The 18,267-nt window shown below is 48.9% G+C and overlaps 1 protein-coding gene and 1 non-coding gene across 2 annotated transcripts in view; one reads left to right on the top strand and one right to left on the bottom strand.

The window, feature by feature from the left end:
• The window catches only part of LOC110575117 (solute carrier family 2, facilitated glucose transporter member 5), a 35,794-nt gene that overhangs the window by 3,938 nt on the left and 13,589 nt on the right, over positions 1-18,267 (top strand). The window contains exons 2-3 of the mRNA XM_021684017.1: positions 9,541-9,646; positions 16,128-16,218. Of these exons, the coding sequence (XP_021539692.1) occupies positions 16,186-16,218 (33 nt within the window). The 5' untranslated portion in view covers positions 9,541-9,646; positions 16,128-16,185. The remainder of the gene's footprint in view (positions 1-9,540; positions 9,647-16,127; positions 16,219-18,267) is intronic.
• TRNAR-CCU lies at positions 7,153-7,225 on the bottom strand. The gene has a single exon. It is a non-coding gene; the product is annotated as a tRNA-Arg (tRNA).

Below are 18,267 nucleotides of genomic sequence, written 5' to 3'. Positions count from 1 at the left end.
CCCTCCCCTGCCCCGCTTGTGCTCTCTCTCTCTCTCATGCTCTCCCTCAAATAAATAAACAAAATCTTTATTTTAAAAATACACATTTGTCCAAACTCACACAATGTCCAACACCAAGAAGGGACCCTAATGTGCTCCTACAGAGTCTTGGTGATGATGTGCCAAAGTAGGTTCATCCAAGGTCACAAAAAGAGCACTCCGGTGGGGAGTGTTGGTAACGGGGAAGGCCATGTGTGTGAAAGTCGGGGTATACGGGAGACCTCGGTACTTTCTCCTCACTTGTGCTGTGAACCTAAATCATTCTAAAAATCAGTCCTCATAAAATTAACTAATGGAAAATACATTGACTAGGCCCTAGAAATGGCTTGCATCTTTTTTATATTAACTCTGCTATTAAGATGCAACATGCATACACTTAAATAGTCCTGAAAGAGCAGTGCCTTGTCCTGCCTCTGAGGTGATGACTGTGATGGGGTGCTTTTTTTGTTTGTTTGTTTTTTAGCTACTCTCTCCTTTGCATTTGCCTCCAAGTCTCTAAACTAGGTGCTCCATGCTTATCTGTGATAGAATGGAAGAAGCCTCTCTTTTGCCCACACTGAGGAGCCTTCCCAAGACCCTACACTCCTCATGAGGTGCCATGAGGCACCTGTCCATCCTGTCTCCCCTCGGTCATCCTTCGTCACCTCTTCCCTGACCTTCCCGCCCACCCCCTTGTCCTGCTCAGGGAGGTCCTGCATACCCCCCAAAGCACAGTCTGGCCAGGAGACTCCAGACTGAACCATAGGGGCTGCAGGGAACAGGCAAAGCCTCCAGCATGTCTCCGTCTCCCGCCCCCCTCCTCACCCAGCAAACAGCTGGTCCATGATTGCAATGTGCATGTGTCTTCTCAACGCCAACAAGCAAGTCTCTGACACCAGCTGGGAGTCTGACTATTCAATTCAATGTTGACAGTATCTCCCTGGAGACACTATCGGGTCCCACCGGTGAAGGGCTCCGTCCCACAAGACTGCCCCCCCATCCCCCTCAGATCTCAAGTCGACCTGTGCTTCTGACCAACCGGCCATGATCAGAGGTTCCAAAGACCCCATCCTTGGGTTTGATGAATTTGCTAGAGTGGTTCACAAAACTCAGAGAAACATTTTATTTCCTTGATTACTGGTTGAGATAAAAGGCTATATATAACTCAGGAACAGCCAGATGGAAGAGATGCATGGGGCAAGGTGTGGGGGAAGGGTACCACTCTCCCCAAACCTCTGCGGGCTCACCAACTCAGAAGCCCTTCAGACCCCGTCCTCTGGGTTTTTATGGAGACTTCATTACAGGCACATGACTGCCCATCTCTAGGTTACCTACGGGCTTTTCCAAAAGTCACCACATGGACACAAGAATGCCTTTACCACTCTCAACACTTAGGAAATTCCAAGGACTTTAGGATCTTTATGCCGGGACTCGAACTAAGACCAGATATGTATTCCTTATTAAATCACAATATCACAGTGCTGTCCCATGCTGTTGGCTCTCTCTGGAAAGCCCTCTTCTTTCCCTTCTTGCCTAGTCTTTCACTTCTGCCCTTAACCAGCTGACACCCCGAAGGGCACCTCCCTCTGCTCCACGGCCTTCTAAGCAGACCCTTGGGATGCCACAGTGTCTGCAGAGACGACACTTCCAGGATGTTCCCCCAGAGCCTGCCTGGTTCCTGGCACAGAGCGGGCCTCTATCCGGGCCAGCCCAGCACACACCTGGCAGGTGAGAAACTTCGGGGAAGAGGTGAACTGCTTTCTGAATGAAGCATGTGGGTCCAAACAAACAAACAAAAAACCTTCCGAATCACTTATTGAAGCAGAGTCCAGAACCCAGCCTCCATGAAGTAAGAGTGCCTACCGTGAGGAGGTCAGGACATTCTTAGTAGCTACAGCTAGAGTCTCCTGAGGTCTTACTGATCTGGTTTCAAGTGGGTTCTGTGACTCAGTGGCCAAGAAAGAATTCTTGAGATGTTTTTGGTGCAAAAAGGTGGGTTTTTAGTTTAGTTTAGTTTTTTTTTTTTTTTAAGATTTTATTTATTTATTTGACAGAGAGAGAGATAGCGAGAGCAGGAACACAAGCAGGGGGAGTGGGAGAGGGAGAAGCAGGCTTCCCGCCGAACAGGGAGTCCTATGTGGGACTCGATCCCAGGACCCTGGGATCATGACCTGAGCCGAAGGCAGACGCTTAACCAATTGAGCCACCCAGGCGCCCTAGTTTTGTGTTTTTTTTAATTTATTTGACAGAGAGAGAGATAGCGAGAGAGGGAACACAAGCAGGGGGAGTGGGAGAGGGAGAAGCAGGCTTCCTGCTGAGCAGGGAGCCCGATGTGGGGCTCGATCCCAGGACCCTGGGATCATGACCTGAGCCGAAGGCAGGTGCTTAACGACTGAGCCACCTAGGCGCCCCAGAAAGGGTGGTTTTATTAAAGCACAAGAACAGGACTCCGGGGGTGCAGAAAGAGTTGCCCCGGAGTTGTGAGGCGTAGCTGATTATAGACTTTGGAGGGGGGTGGGTAGTAAAGACAAAGGAAGTTTCCAAAAGGATTTTCATATGTTAAAGGAGCCTTATAGGATCCTGGAGGTCGGGTTAATATTAAGACAAGGTTGCCTTTTGCCTGTAGCAAAGTATTACCATCAACTTGGCCGAGCTCCTTCAGGAATGTCACTGCCTGTCCCAAGTGCTTGTCAGTGGGCTGTAAGTCATAAGGAGATTTAATTTGATCTACATTTCTTTTACCTTTGTTCTCCACATCCTGAATAATTTTGACACTTAAGTCTCTAAGGTTGCTGAGGGAGGAAGGTCTTATCTTCTGTAACTTCTTCCTGCTGAATAGGGGCATAGAGACGTCCCTACCTATGGGTCAACATTGGTCAGTTGGGGGCTGATATACATAGGAGTTAAAATAGGCAGAGGCAGCCGAATCCAAGGGAGACCGCATGTATGGCTCTTCCCCAGTGGAAAGGATCATCTGTCAGCTTGGAGTTATGGCAGTGAAGGAGTCTGGGTACCAGGTGGAGAGAGACCTGGCAGAAAACAGCAAAACCTGATTAGAATAACAAAAAGAAAAAGGAGCCCAAGTAAGAGTCCTTTGATAGTTGACAAAAATCCTCTTCCAGCCCAGGAGTTTAACCAACCATTAAAGGAAAGAGAGGGATCATTTAAAGCACCAATGTGAGCATTCATGTCAGTTAGAAACCCAGAAAAATGTCTGTGGTAATCTGGAACATATACACAGCATGTTGTTTTTATGACAGGACATGTTCCACCTTGTGCAGCAGTGAAAACATCTAATGCCATTCTAGTTTGTAAAACTGCTTTACACGTTGGTGTTATTTCAGTATTTAATAGGGAAATGCTATTTTAAGTGTCATTTAGGGCTTTGACTGTGTACTTATTAAGAGTTTCCATGTGCCAAACAACATCCTCCAGTCTTAAAGAGGGAATAAATATGGATGCTGGGTGGTCATACCAATGAAACACAGAAGGTGTCCACCATTGTTCTAAATTTGGAAAGTTGGTGGCTCAGTCGGCTAAGCGTCTGCCTTTGGCTCAGGTCATGATCCCAAGGTTCTGGGATCGAGCCCCACATCGGGCTCCTAGCTCAGCAGGAAGCCTGCTTCTCCCCTGCCTGCCACTTCCCCTACTTGTGCTTACTCTCTCCCTCTCTCTCTCTCTGTGTGTGTCAAATAAATAAAATCTTAAATTAAATAAATAAATAAAAATAAATAAATTTGGAAGGTTGGCTGGATTGGTAATGGGTTTAATTATGCGTCCATGCATCCAGGCAAAACCAGAGTACAGTGGCCTATCCAGGATGGGGGAAGCCATGGCCACAAGTTAGAGGTGGGTCTGGTTAAAGGTCGCTATCGGATGCACGGCTAAAGTCTCTATTTGTAATTTTACATCAATAGAGGTGGCTCCCAGGACAAATATGGCTAAGGGATAAAACCATGGAGAAGCCCTCTTTGTCTGAGGTCTAGCCTTGACAATATCCTAATTACAAGGAATCAACAGGCAAGTGGGAGATTTGTCTGGGAATATGGGCATCCCTGAGAGCATCATCCAATCCATCATTAGGAAAGTGGGGCTACCCTTTATCTCCACAAGTCCATAGTTAATCTCATGGAGTGGGGTATGCTCCAGGTTTTATTTTCTTTTAAGATTGATTGATTGATTGATTGATTGATGATTTGAGAGAGCGAGCGAGCATGAGAGAGCGCGAGGGGTGGGGGTGGGGGCAGAGGGAGAGGGAGAGAGATTCTCTCGGGGCTCCATCCCAGAACTCTGAGATCATGACCTGAGCCAAAATCAAGAGTTCGCCGCCTAACCGATTGAGCCAGTCTGCTGCATATGCTCTCTGGCTTTTAAAGAACGATTTTTGTCCTCCCAGCCACATAGAATTGGTCAGGGTGATAGTTGAGTTATACAATTGTTGGGGAATTCATCCCATTTTCCAGCTGTTCAAATAATGATACGCCCATAGCGGTCCTGTTATTTTGCCCACAGAATAGCAAGCAGAAGATTATCTGTTATTATTTCTCTGAAGTTCACCTCAAGTTGTCTAGCTTTGGCCAACAAACATTCCAAAGACAATCAGGGCTAGAATTTAACATCCGCAAAGATGTGTTATTGCAACATAACTTTTTTCTCTCTAAAATCACCCTTATTTCTAGAGATAGCCAAATCCAGACTAATTTGTTTGTAAAGCAAGTCCAGTTTTAAGAAACTTGGCCCAGTTGTTTACATAAGCTCAGCAGGAATAGTGATTGATCACATAGATCTTTCAAAATCTGCTTTGCTGGAACTTTTCATAAGGAATCTCAATTGACTTTCAGTAGCCTCTCTAAGCCAGAAACCAAGCCAACACTTGCCATCACACATGCCTGTAGCACCTGCAGATTTGGACGCATTCCTCTTCTTGAGGTCCCCAAATATCCTGAGGCTCCTGCACCTGCCAGGAAGTGACATCCTTTACTCACCTGGTAAGGCTGCTGGGACCTCTGTAAGCAAGGTATCAGGCCAGCATTTCCAAGGGGCTCTATTGACTCCGGGTTTCATAAAGTGAAACTTAATTCCTTAAAGCTGGTCATATCCGAGTCTATGCATGTCCCTCAAATACGACATTCCAGTCAAAGCCTTGGTAAAATAACCAATGTTTCCAATGGTGTCCTGTTACAAGGAGAACAGATTCTTATTGAACTTATGCCAATGATTATAATTGCTGTGGAAGAAAGAATACTTACTGAGACCTTTTTTTTTTTTTTTAAGATTTTATTTATTTGAGAGAGAGAGCACAAAGGGAGAGTGAGGAGAAGCAGACTCCCCGCTGAGCAGGGAGCGCAATGTGGGACTCGACCTCAAGACCCTGAGATCATGACCTGAGCCGAAGGCAGATGCTTAATGAACTGAGCCACCAGGCGCCCTACTGAAACCTTCTGAATTTTAAAGGGTTCAGGTAGAGAGAAATGCTACAATGTGTTCACAAATTAATACTTTATCACATTTCCATAAATCACGGATATCTTAAGAGAAAGTTTCCTTAATCTGGAAGAGCAAACATTAGAGAACCAGCAATGTTTCAAACAAGAGTCACAGAACTATACTCATCTTCTTCGGTTTTTAGCCTCATGTTACTAATTCTTGTTCAGTTTGAAGGCAGCTTTTTAGTTAGTTCTGGAAATTCTTACCCATTTCAGTTTTATGATCTTAAGGATATCAAATACCTGTATTTGTCAAAAGCCCTTTCTATGAATCTCCTTAAAGACAAAACTCATTTTACAAGGGCATCAGAACAATAACTATAAATGACAAAGAACTCTGAAATGGACACATTTCTTTTGCCTTTGTTCTCCACATCATAACCACGTTCAGGGCTAAATGAGGTAGCGCTTCTCAGTGCGGGGGAGGGGGGGTGACTATGTTGCAGAATTTCTTTTCCTCAGGTGTCTGTGGTTCTTTATCACGCCGCTTCGAAGAATGAAGAGGTAGACCAGATGAAGGGCGGTGGGCAGCAAAACAAAGTTTATTGAGTGATAGTACAAAGCTCCCAAAGAGGGAAGGACCCGAGAGGATTGCCAATTTGGTGTTTAAATCTAGGGTTTGTTATGGGCTCTTTGGTGTGGGCTGTTTTAATCTGATTAACCCTCCCTGCACCTGTCATCCAATCAGGTTTTTGTCCTCGTGCTCATCTACCTATCACGTGGTATTTCACACTTGGGAAAGGGTGTCGGACTCCCTCCAGGGTGGTTTTGTAGCCTCAGGGATCAAGAGGGTGACCTAAGGCATGTGGCTGGCCACCAGATCAAGCTCGGTTTGGGTATCCCACTGGCTGTTGAGCTGGCCCCTAGGCCTGGGTTAGGACGCCTGAGGCCATTCCCTTTCTTTCCCTCACGTACAAGTTATAAGTCCTCCCAGGAGGAAGACTTAAAGCTGGGGCACCGAGTAAAGCCTAGAATAACAGGATAGGGTCTTTTTCCTTTTAAGGGTAGTTTCCTCTTAGGACCAGGGGTGGTAGGGGGGTGGGGGTGGGGCCCTTGTCCCTACCTGCTTTTCTTCCTACTATCGTCTATTAACTACACAGCCTGGGTAAGGAAGAATATTCCTGGGACAGGGCCTTACTGCATCTCAGAGCGGAGCAGGCCACGCCGGTATATTAGGTGATGGTGCTGAAGTGTATTTTAGGGTGGGTCTTCAATGCACTTAGATTGGGCCAGGATCAAGCTATCACACACAAACACACACACACCCCAATACACACACTCTATTTATCTATCTATGATGAGAGGGAGCAGAAGGCTGGCTGAAGACAAAGCTGACACCCCGCAACCTGCCCCCCCTCCCCACACACTCTTGGGTGGGACCTGTGTGACATTCCTCCGGGAATCTCCCAACTATCTTAATGTTAATACCTTGCTAGAGGGGAAAAAAACCTAAACTTGACAATGGCAAGGCCTTGGGTATCTTGTAGGTCGGTCCTCTTTAGCATATGAAAGTTCTTTTTGAAACCTTCCTTTTCCTTACTTCCCCCAACTCCCTAGTGTGTGTGCCTGTGTGTGTGTGTGTGTGTGTGTATTTTATATATATATATATATATATATTTTTTTTTTTTTTTTTAAGTAATAATCTGTGTGCCCACAGTGGGGCTTGAACTCACAACCCTGAGATCAGGAGTCACATGCTCTACCACCTGAGCCAGCCAGGCACCAGGATCACGGTATCACAATTTCGGATTAGAGGGCACCTGAGGTAAAAATTCAGAAGTGGAGTTTATAGAGTTTGGGGTGTAAATGTTGCTTGAGGCCTCCTATTACAGAGCTGATGAGTGTTTCTGGGAAGTTCTTATAGGGGACCATAAAGTTATTTGCAGCTTCTCTTTCTGGGCCAGAGTCTGGCGGGAAGAGGTGAGTGATGTTGATGCAGGTGGCCGCGTGAAGGCAGACAGGCCTCGGGCTGATGAAAGGGACCGGGAGAAACAGGTGAGCCCAACAACCAGGCTTGTGGATGATGAGGCTCTGGAAGGGAAGAAACTGGGTCAACCACGGCGCTGCCATTTATAGTTGCTTCACTCTGGACCAATAACGGTGACCTCCCTCGGCCTCGGTTTCATCTAACCTGGGATTAGAGGCACCAACAGGAGACCCGATGCTCAGTATTCACCGTTAGCCCTTGTTGTATTCTCTAAGCGACACCGAAGATTCTCCTCCTGGCCCCACCCGACATCTTTTCAAGGCCCTGGGGCCCATAGTCCCGGTAGCCCTGAGAGGCTAGACTCTGGGGCAGCCCCAATTTATCAAGCATTTGAGACTATTTTGCCAGAGGTGGGAGGAGACCCTCCCTCCGGCTAATCCCTTCTGCAGCTTTTCTTCCTGGCAGAACGCAAATTCCTGGGTTTGCCTGGGCCCAAGGCACTGGAGAGAAAAAGCAGAAGTCTGCTCTGGTGGGGCACAGATCCGGAAAGCCTCGGGGCTGGGTGTCCACACAGCAGGGCTTCTCGGATGTTCCGGACAGCTGGAACCACCTGGCGTCCTGGTTCAAATGCAGGTTCTGAGCAGGTCTGGGGTGGAGCCTGAGAGTCTGCATTTCTGGCAAGCTCCCAGGTGCTGCGGCTATTGCCTGCCCATAAACCATCGAGGCCCGGAGGAACTGTGCTTCCGGGGGTGGGGGGCTTCGGGAGTGTGGGCTGGTGCTTGCATGATTTAACTTTGAGGGGAATTGGAGTGGCCGGGGAGGCCCTGTAGGGCTGCCGGCTTCCATAACCTGTTCCTCAATATCCCAGGTTGGAGATGTAAGATGCGTTATCTGGCCCTGGGGTGTCATATGTACTAATCCCATGGGGGTGCCGTAAGTGTTCAACAAAGGAGTGGACTGGACTGGGGGTGTGTGTTGATTTATAGCCTTTGCTGCTAAGGGTGATGCTCCCACCAAGGCCAGTTGCAAACGATGTAGGGGAAATGGGCCTCGGCGGGAAAACCACGCATTACCCCAACATACTTCCTGATTCCACAGGACTCGGCCTTATACTGCCTTGGAGTTTACAATTCTGCAAGTTGTAGATAACGATGCTAGCACAAAATAATTGTCTTTCGACACTAAACAAATGCTATCATCAGGGGAGGTTCCCTGACTGCCCTCCCTCCCTCCCTAGAAGCCACTTTAGATCCATTTGCAAATTCCTTTCAACATTCCTGATCTATGAATGTGTCTGCTCTTTGGATTCTCTTTCGAACCAGTTATAACAGCGGCCTGGGTCCCTGGATAATGAGTTAAAACCTTTAACACGTGCTTTTTTTTTTTTTTTTGTACAAGAGTCATAATTTTTAACTTTTGGGGGGAAAGTATGCTTTAACATTATTAACATGTCACTAGACACAGAAAGATGCGCAGTAGCTGTAGATCATTAGAGACTGTTTCAGTATTCCCTTTTATTAAGGTGAAATTCACAGAACATAAAATTAACCTGTGCAAAATGTACAACTCAGGGGCATTTAGTACATTCACAGTGTTGTATAACCGTAACTCTGTCTAGTTCTAAAACATTTCCACCCCCCTCCCAAAGGAACTCTGACACCCATTAAGCAGTCCCTCCCCATTTCCCTCTCCCCCGGGCCCCGGGCAACCACCAATCTGCTTTCTGTCTCTATGGATTTACCTATTCGGGATTTCTCGTATAAATGGAATCATGCAATATGCACCTTTTTGTGCCTGGCTTCTTCCACTTAGCATGATGTCTTGGAGGCTCACGTACCATGTACCTTCATTCCTTTTTATAGCTGCATAATTCATTGTGTGTATAGGTCACTATTTGCTTATCCATTCATCCACTGATGGACATTTGGGCTGATTCCACCTTCTGGCTATGGTGAATAGTGTTGCTCTGAACATGTGTATACATACATTGCCTTGAGTACCTGCTTTTAATTCTTTTGGGTATGCATCTAGGAGTCGAATTGCCGAGTCATAAAGTAATCCCGTGTTTAACTTCTTTTCTGTTTTTGTACCATTTTGCATTCCCACCAGCAATGTTCCAAGCCTTCCAGTTTCTCCGCAGCCTGGCCCACAACACGAATGCAACTTGAGGACGCTATGCTGAGTGCAATAAGCCAGTCACAAAAGGACAGATACGGTATGATTCCACTTATACGAGGTAACTAAAGTAGGCAGGTTCATCGAAACAAAAAGGCGAGAGCTGGGCGGAGGGAGAAACGGGGAGTTGCCCTACAGCAGACATAGAGCCTTAGTCTTACAAAGTGAGAAAGTCCAGATCACTTGCCCAACAGCGTGGATGTCCTGAACACTAATGAACTGAATACTAAAAATAGGAAGCTTTGTTGTGTTTTTTATGACAGTTCAAAACAAAGAGCTGTCTGCCTAAGGTAATGTGTAACCGACGGGGGGCACTTGGCTCCCCGAGGAGCCTCGTGACCCCCTGGCTTTCACACTTTCTGTCCATGGTTCTTGGGGGACACACCTGTTTGTGCATGTGCACCCTGATAAGCAAGGTCAAATTCCGTTCTTGGTAAGAACAGGGGAACCTTGTAAAGTCTCTGAAGTTGACTCACCAGGCGTGTCAGAGCGTGATGGGCAGCCTCCCTGCCTTGAGGATGCCTGACAGCATCTTGAGCCGGATTCAATGTCAGAACTCCTAGTTGGCCTAAGGAGCAAGAACGTTAACTCGGATCAGGTATGTTTTCTCTGCTGAGTTGAGTTCCGATGGCCAGATGGCAGGCCTAGATGGCATGTGGTTGGCCCCACTGAGCACGAGGCTTTGAAAAGTCTTATGTCAACAGACCGGACCCCCTCCATCTCCCCTCACTGCACCAGGAGCACGGCCTCTGCAAAGCCAGTGTGCAAGGCACACCTGGATGGCTGGATGCATGCTAGGACCTGTTCATTACTCCTTCTTTACCTAAACCTGGAATGGAGATGGCCCATCCCCTTCCTGCCCCTCCGTCTAATCCAGCAATCCTGCATGCACACGACACCTGGGTAGGCGGCCCCAGTCTGTGCCCCCTGAGGCACATGCGGACATTTCTGCTATGGCACCATTCACGTGTTCCTAGGGAACCCCATGTTCTACTGTGTGGCACACAAAAATAACAGGGCTTCCGGGGGGAAAAAGGGTTAGGGCAGCCCCACTCAAATCCCATGCAACTTTTTAAGCTGAACACAAAACCAAATCCAGTCCTCATGAAAACAGCAGCCTGGGCGCGTGGGTGGCTCAGTTGGTTACGCGTCTGCCTTCAGGCTCAGGTCGTGATCTCAGGATCCCGGGATCAGAGTCCCTCATCGGGCTCCTTGCTCAGCAGGGAGATTGCTTCTCCCTCTGCCTGCCGCTCCCCCTGCTTGTGCTCTCTCTCTCTGTGTCAAATAAATAAAATAGTAAAACAACAACAACAAAAACACAGCAGCCTGGGTAAATCTCCACCGACGTTTGAGCCCAGCATTACAGGGGTTCAGTTTCTCCCTTACGACGAAGGTCCTGAGGCCGCTCACTTCCAGGAGAGAGCTGTTTCATCAATTTAAAATCTGATTTGGGCTGTTGTCAATTAAAACAGATATATATGAATGAAAATGTCTTCACAGCTTCTAAACGGGTTAGAGTCCCTCCCTGTTTTCTTGCATGTATTTTTCTTACATGTGAAGGCCAAGTGGGCGGTCCAGGGCTGGGATAGCACCCCACAGGGTAAGGAACCCAAGCTCCTACCAGCTTGTGGCTTTGTCCTTTGTGGCCTCAATCCTGGGGTCCAAGCAGGTGGCATCTGCATTCCAGGCAGCAGGAGAGAGAAAGGGACAGAGAAGAGAGCAAGGTTCCTGGGAGCCTTATATGCATTATACAGAGCTTTGTCGTCTGTCCACTCCAACTGCAAGGACCATAAGGAAACACAGTCTTTATTTGGGGCAGCCAGAGGTCCTTCCCCAAATTCTATTACTGTTGAAGAGGGACTGAGCAAATTGATTTGGGGACAGGTTGAGAGAGCTATAGCAGCAGTCTGTTCAAAAGAGGCCCATGGCAAAACTTTAAGATTCCAGAACATTCCTAGTAGAGGTGAGACCAGCAAGTGACCCAAAGTCCCGATATCTTTGTCTGGTCTCAAAACAGCCCAGGGATTTGCCAGCCTGCCTTCTGGTGCTAATTCAACATTTTACATTTTTGTTGAATTTTCCTATATAAACTTGTAATTCTGAAAAGCTTCATTTTCAGAAAGATCGTTTTGATTCTTTATTACAACCATAATACAGAAGTCCTCTTATTTCCCCTCCCCTCGTCCTGTCAGTCACCAAGTTTTGTCAGTTTTACAGCCTAAATTATTTCTCGGATGAATTGACTAATCTCTTCCGCCGCCCTCCACCAGGCCACCACCACCCTCCATGGGTCGTACAGCAAAGGAACTGCTCCTTCTCCTCTTCCCCAAATCCATGGATCTCTTGTTCCCTCCACAGTTCTCCTCAAGGTAGCCACCGTGAACTTGGAAAAACACAAATCTGATCACTTGCAAAACTCTTAACGCCTTCTCTCTGCTCCTAGGACAAAAATCGAGCTTCTTCACGGGCATGGTCTACAAGTACTAAATCTAGCCTGGCCCTGCCTACCCCACCAGCTTCCTCCCTCCGCTCCTCCTCTCTGCTTTGTGCTCCTCAGACACACTGACCTTGCAATTTCTTGATGGCATCACGCTCCGACCACAGGCCTTGGCACATACTGTTCCTGTCTGGAAGCTCTCTCCACCACCCCCTCCCCACTCACCCTCTTTGCCTGGGTAAGCTCTTTTCCTCCTTCCTTCCTGTCTCGGCTCAAGCTCATATTTTTAGGATCGCTTTCCCTGACCAGCCTTCCACCCTCATCTTTAGAGCTCTTTTATAGTTACAAATTCATCAAAGCATTTATTTGACTAAACTTGTGTCCCCAACTAGAGTCTAAGGCAGAAGGCAGTTTTTATTTTTGAACCCTGTTGCATTCCGCCTCTTGTACAGCAGTAGGCTCAGTAAATACAGATGTGGGGGCACCTGGGTGGCTCAGTCGGTTAAGCATCTGCCTCTTGATTTCGGCTCAGGTCATAATCTCAGGCTCTTGAGATCGAGCCCCGCATCAGGCTCTGTACTCAGTGGGGAGTCTGCTTGAGATTCTCTCTCCCTCGGCCCCCCCTCCCACTTGCACTCTCTCTCTCTAAAATAAATCTTTTTTAAAAAATAAAATAAATAAAATGTAAATATAAAATATATGCTAGGGTTGGGCGTCTGAGTGGCTCAGTCGTTAAGCGTCTGCCTTCGGCTTACGTCATGATCCCAGAGTCCTGGGATTGAGTCCCGCATCGGGCCCCCTGCTCAGTGGGAAGCCTGCTTCTCTCTCTCCCACTCCCCCTGCTTGTGTTCCTGCTCTCGCTGTCTCTGTCTCTGTCAAATAAATAAATAAAATCTTTAAAAATAAATAAACAAATAAAATATATGCTGGGGTCAAAATCACCTGTGATCTCACATCCCAGAATAATCACTGTTGTCAGATTCTGATAAGTCTTCTAAAATTGTGTACTAACATATTTACATTTTATGTTAGTAATAACACTTTGGCTGTTGAGATCTGGGACCCAAATCCTCATGCCAGGGTCCCTAGCCAGCACTTCCTGCATGGTGAGAGGTTACGGAGGACCTAATACATGGTCCTCCTTGGGTCCTTCTCTCCCTCAATGATAAAATCCTAATAAAATTTCCCTGTGATGACCCAAACTGTATGGAAGGTGGGAAGAGCGTCACGAGTGCCCTGCCAGGACCAAGTATGGCTCTGTAACTGTCCACTTTCCCTTTAAAAGGGATTCCTTGGCTCTCGGTAGAGGTAGTTTCAAAACACATGCAGTTTCTTGGAAATACTTGTACATGATCCTGGGACACACCTCAGCCTGTCCTTGGGTCGATCAGTGCCGTTCATTAGTGTCATTTTAAACTACAAGGCGAAAATAGGCTTCAGATGGCAGGTTCTTCTCCTAGTCCAGACTGGGGCTGGGCGGGGAGGGCAAGGCCCAGAGGCCGGAGTCTGAGACCCCCACCCCACCCAGAGACCACTTACAGGGGTGGGGTGCAGGCCATACACCCCAAATCAGCCTGCCAGGGGTGTGCTTCCAACCGGCGGGCCGTTCCCCCATCTGAACGCCCAGATCCCCTGAGCCCAACGGCCCCTCCACGGGCCCAATGGCCACCGGAGACCCCAGGCTGCTGCGCCGGGTCCCCAGGCTGGGAGGGACCGAGCAGGGACACACAGCACCTGCAGGGGGTGCAGCCCCGAGCCCTTGGGCCCGTTCCTGGGTGCTCCCAGGGGCAGGCGCCCAGCCGAGGGACTGGAGCCACTGGGCCCGCGGTGGGTCTGCACCCCCTTGGCTGGCCACGCTGGGGCACTGGTGACAAAGCCTGGGTCCCACAGGAGGCAGGTAGGGCCTCGCTCGGGCTGGGGAGGTCAGACGCTGGGCAGGGAGTCCCCCTGTCCACCCCCAACACCTCCCCAAGCACACAGGAGGCCAGGGGTGGGTGGGCCTGAGCATGACTCAGGACTGCCAGCTGAGGCCGGTTCTTTTTGTTTGCACAATCTGTGTCCTTCCCTTTACCCCCTACCCCCCACCCCAACTAAAGTACATTTTCTTTTTTTTTTAAAGATTTTATTTATTTATTTGAGAGAGAGAGAATGAGAGACAGAGAGCACGAGAGGGAAGAGGGCAGAGGGAGAAGCAGACCCCCGGCTGAGCAGGGAGCCCGATGCGGGACTCGATCCCGGGACTCCAGGATCGTGACCTGAGCTGAAGGCAGTCGCTTAACCAACTGAGCCACCCAGGCGCCCCTAAAGTACATTTTCTTTGGAGAATTCTTCACAACTCTTTGAAATAATCGGGAACCTCTGGTCTTGCCAAACCTTCATTGGGCATCATGCTGTGACACAGAAGGAAAGGACAGGGAACGAGCTGGTGGGGAAAAATGGCCAATCCTCCCTTGTGAGGGGGGCATGGGGGCCCTCAACACACACACACAGAGGCTCTCTGTCACCCTCCTCACAGTCTCCTGGTCACAATTCCCAAGCTTGCTACTATTATAGGAATGGTGCCCAGCACATGGTGGGCTCCCAGTTAACTGTTTATTTGGGAAAGGGGGGTGGGGTGCCTGGGTGGTTCAGCGGGTTAAGCGTCTGCCTTCGGCTCAGGTCATGATCCCAGGGTCCTGGAATCGAGCCCCGCATCGGGTTCCCTGCTCGGCAGAGAGCCTGCTTCTCCCTCTGCTGCTCCCCTTGCTTGTGCTCTCTCTCTCTCTGACACATAAATAAAATCTTAAAAAAAAATATTTGGGAAGGAGGGAGAGGAATGGCTGAATGAATTGGATTTGTGCCGCAGCAAGTAAAACAGGAAATATATCCCATAAAGAGGAAAGCCTGTGGGCCTTGTGGGACTCCGCTCTGGATCTTGGCCCCTTGAGCTGATGTGCCCCGCGGCGGCTGGACGTGTGCTGAGCGCAGGAGGCGGGCTGTGGCCTGTTCACGCACGGCGGACCCAGGCCAGCAGCAGCCGTGACTCACTTTCCCTGCCCTGTAGATAAAGGCACCTGAACTATTTACTGCCTTCGCAGTAGTGATGGTTACACATAAAGTCGCATCTTTAGGCCCCTCAGTTCCTCACAAAGGAAAAAAAAAAGCCAAACCTCTCTGAGCAAGTGTGGCATGGTTATTTGAGGAAAAGCTGACTCTCCGAGAGATTGGCTGCAGGCTTCCTGGCAGGGACCACTTCTTTTTTTTTTTAAGATTTTATTTATTTGCGAGAGAGAGAATGAGAGACAGAGAGCACGAGAGGGAGGAGGGTCAGAGGGAGAAGCAGACTCCCCGCTGAGCAGGGAGCCCGATGCGGAACTCGATCCCGGGACTCCAGGATCATGACCTGAGCCGAAGGCAGTCGCTTAACCAACTGAGCCACCCAGGTGCCCCACACCTAATTTTCTTTAAATCAAAGTGTATCTGCTCTGGGCCCTGTCATATGGCAGAGAAGGGAAATTCTTTTTTTTTTTTTTTAAGATTTTGTTTATTTATTTGAGAGAGAGAATGAGATAGAGAGAGAGAGCATGAGACGGGGGAGGGTCAGAGGGAGAAGCAGACTCCCCGCTGAGCAGGGAGCCCGATGCGGGACTCGATCCCAGGACTCCAGGATCATGACCTGAGCCGAAGGCAGTCGCTTAACCAACTGAGCCTCCCAGGTGCCCTGGCAGGGACCACTTCTGAGAAACCTCTGGTGACCCTGACTCTTGGCCTTGCGTTACCTGGTGTAATGTGGGGCCAGAGGCTTTTCGTGTGTCTGTGACGGAAATAACTCTTGCAGCCACTCATCACGAGCCTGCCTAGTGAAGGGTCTCGAAGTGAGCAGACGTCACAGACTGTCCCAGTCAGGAGGGTGCCGTGCCTGCAGGCCTGGGGGTGGTGCCCGCTCACTGAGCTAAACCCCAGACTTTGAATTTAAGAGACGTGCAAGAAGACACACCTCTGGACTCCTGAAGGGTTATGCCTTCTGGGGCTGGCTACAGAAACGCTATTGGCTGTTCCTCGGCCTGGCCAAAGTACAGCCCGAATGTCTCCCCTCTTCCTTCAGTGCATTTGTTATCTTGGCTGAAAGGCGTTCGGCAGCAGTCCGCTGGCGCAGACCAAAGATGGAGCAACAGAATCCGACCAAGAAGGAAGGGGTAAGTGGGCCTCCCAGGGAAGGAAGGAGCATGGAGCGGCCTGCCGTCAAGGCCTGCTCAGCATTGCTGGGGTGGGGGTGGGGGGCATTCCTGGGGGGCATTCTGGGGAGCTCTGTGCAGGGGAAGGGAGCACCTCCCTTCCTTTGGAGGGAACCTCAGAGTTCACTTTGACAGGGACTAAAGGACAGATTTATTTTTATTTTTATTTTTTTAAGATTATTTATTTATTTATTTGTCAGAGAGACAGAACACAAGCAGGGGGAGAGGCAGGCAGAGGGAGAAGCAGGCTCCCCGCCGAGCAAGGAGCACGATGCGGGACTCGATCCCAGAACCCTGGGATCATGACCTGAACCGAAGGCAGCCGCTTAACCGACTGAGCCACCCAGGCGTCCTAAAGGACAGATTTAGGGGACATTTCGATTTTAGAGATTGGTCGGGGATCATTTGTTTTGATTTGGGCTTCCGAACATTTTCATTCGTTTTTTCCACAAGTCACATGGCTAGGCCGGCGTGGAAAGAAGGTGGACGCAGAAAAGACTGTGCAAGACTCGAATCTAATTCACGTCTGTAGCGGAGATTCCCACCCTTTCAGATGAGAGAGGCTCCCCTGTTTTCGAGACAGATTTTTCTGGACCTCTTCCCTCCTACCCCACTCCCCTCACTCATAGAATTTCAGCTGTGCTTTGAGAGTCTCTTGATTGAGGAAAACGCATAATGACAGATCATACGAATTTATTATGAACACTGGTAAGGAATTTGCATTTTATGCATCGCAACCACATTTGCTTATATTTGTGGAGGCAGAGGTACATATTTGTGCAGATTATTAAACAGCTATTTAACTGTTCTGTGCCTCAGCTTTCTCATCTGTAAAATGGGAATAATAACCATACCACCTCATAGGACTGCTGGACTAGTTAAATGAGATGATGCATGTAAATGACCTGGCCCCTAGTGGGTCCCCCATAAATGTTATTACTTTTGCTCATCCTTCAGAGCAGGATGTGAATGACATTTGGGGCCAGATGATTCTTTGCAATGGGGGACTGGCCCGTGTGCTGTAGGATGTTTAGCAGCATCCCTAGTCCCTACTCATTAGAGGCGTTCTCGTCCTGCGAGAATTAGAGTTTTCGAGGTTACTGAGCACCCTCACGTGGATCCTGTTTGACTCTTGCGACAACTAAGAAAGTGTGAGACCACTCAAGTGTTAACCCCTCTATTTTATAGAAAAGGGGCCGTGATGTGACAAGAACTTAGGGGCTTGGGGGTCAGGAAAGACCTTCATGGGGTTTGTGCCCTCTCTTCAAAGAGGAATACCCTGGCCAACTGTTCCCCGGGTGAGGCTGCAGGAGAACAGAAATGCCCCCGCGTGGTGATCCCCGAAAAGAAGCAATATATTTTGAGAGGACATGATTAAAATGGTCACATGCAGGAGGTCTGGGCTGATTCTAGCTACCTGCCCCCTAGATTCTCCAAGGAAAGAAGCCTGTCCTCCAGTGGCAGGTGGGTTGCAGGCTTTCCCTTCCTGGCTGCCTGAGGCCAGACCTGCCCCTTTGAACAAAAGCCAGGACACGTGCTGGACTTCCTGGGATACATGAAGACAAAATGGTTCCCTTGGTGGCTGCTTGTAAGAATCTGCAGATTCCTGAGTGAAGCCCAGGGGGGATTTCGGAGCCGAGGAAAAGTGGAGGGGCCCGGGAAGCCTGCAGAGAGCTGGGGCTGTGTGGGCTGATGGAAGGGGCCCTTGCTCTCTGTCCCCCCATTAGCTGTGTGATCGTGGTCTTACTGGCCTTTGTGTTCCTCATACATAAAGAGAAAAGACCAGAATCTGACCAATGTGCGTCAAGGATTTTTCTGCCGAGAAAAAGGCCTCTTGGCCTGGAGGGGGGAAAATGAGCCAAGTGTTTTAGAAAATGAAGACATAATTTTGGGGGGTGCCTTCACCAACAATACACCTAGCATCATGGGAAAAGTAACTTCCCTGCTGGTGCGATCGCTGTTGATGATGATGAGAGCGAGCCTGTGCTCACTCGAAGGCTGGTGTGGCTC

This window comes from Neomonachus schauinslandi, chromosome 4 (genome assembly GCF_002201575.2).
Source record: "Neomonachus schauinslandi chromosome 4, ASM220157v2, whole genome shotgun sequence".
Taxonomy (NCBI): domain Eukaryota; kingdom Metazoa; phylum Chordata; class Mammalia; order Carnivora; family Phocidae; genus Neomonachus; species Neomonachus schauinslandi.
The sequence above is the reverse complement of the archived record's forward strand: the minus strand, read 5'-3'. Positions and strand labels throughout refer to the sequence as shown.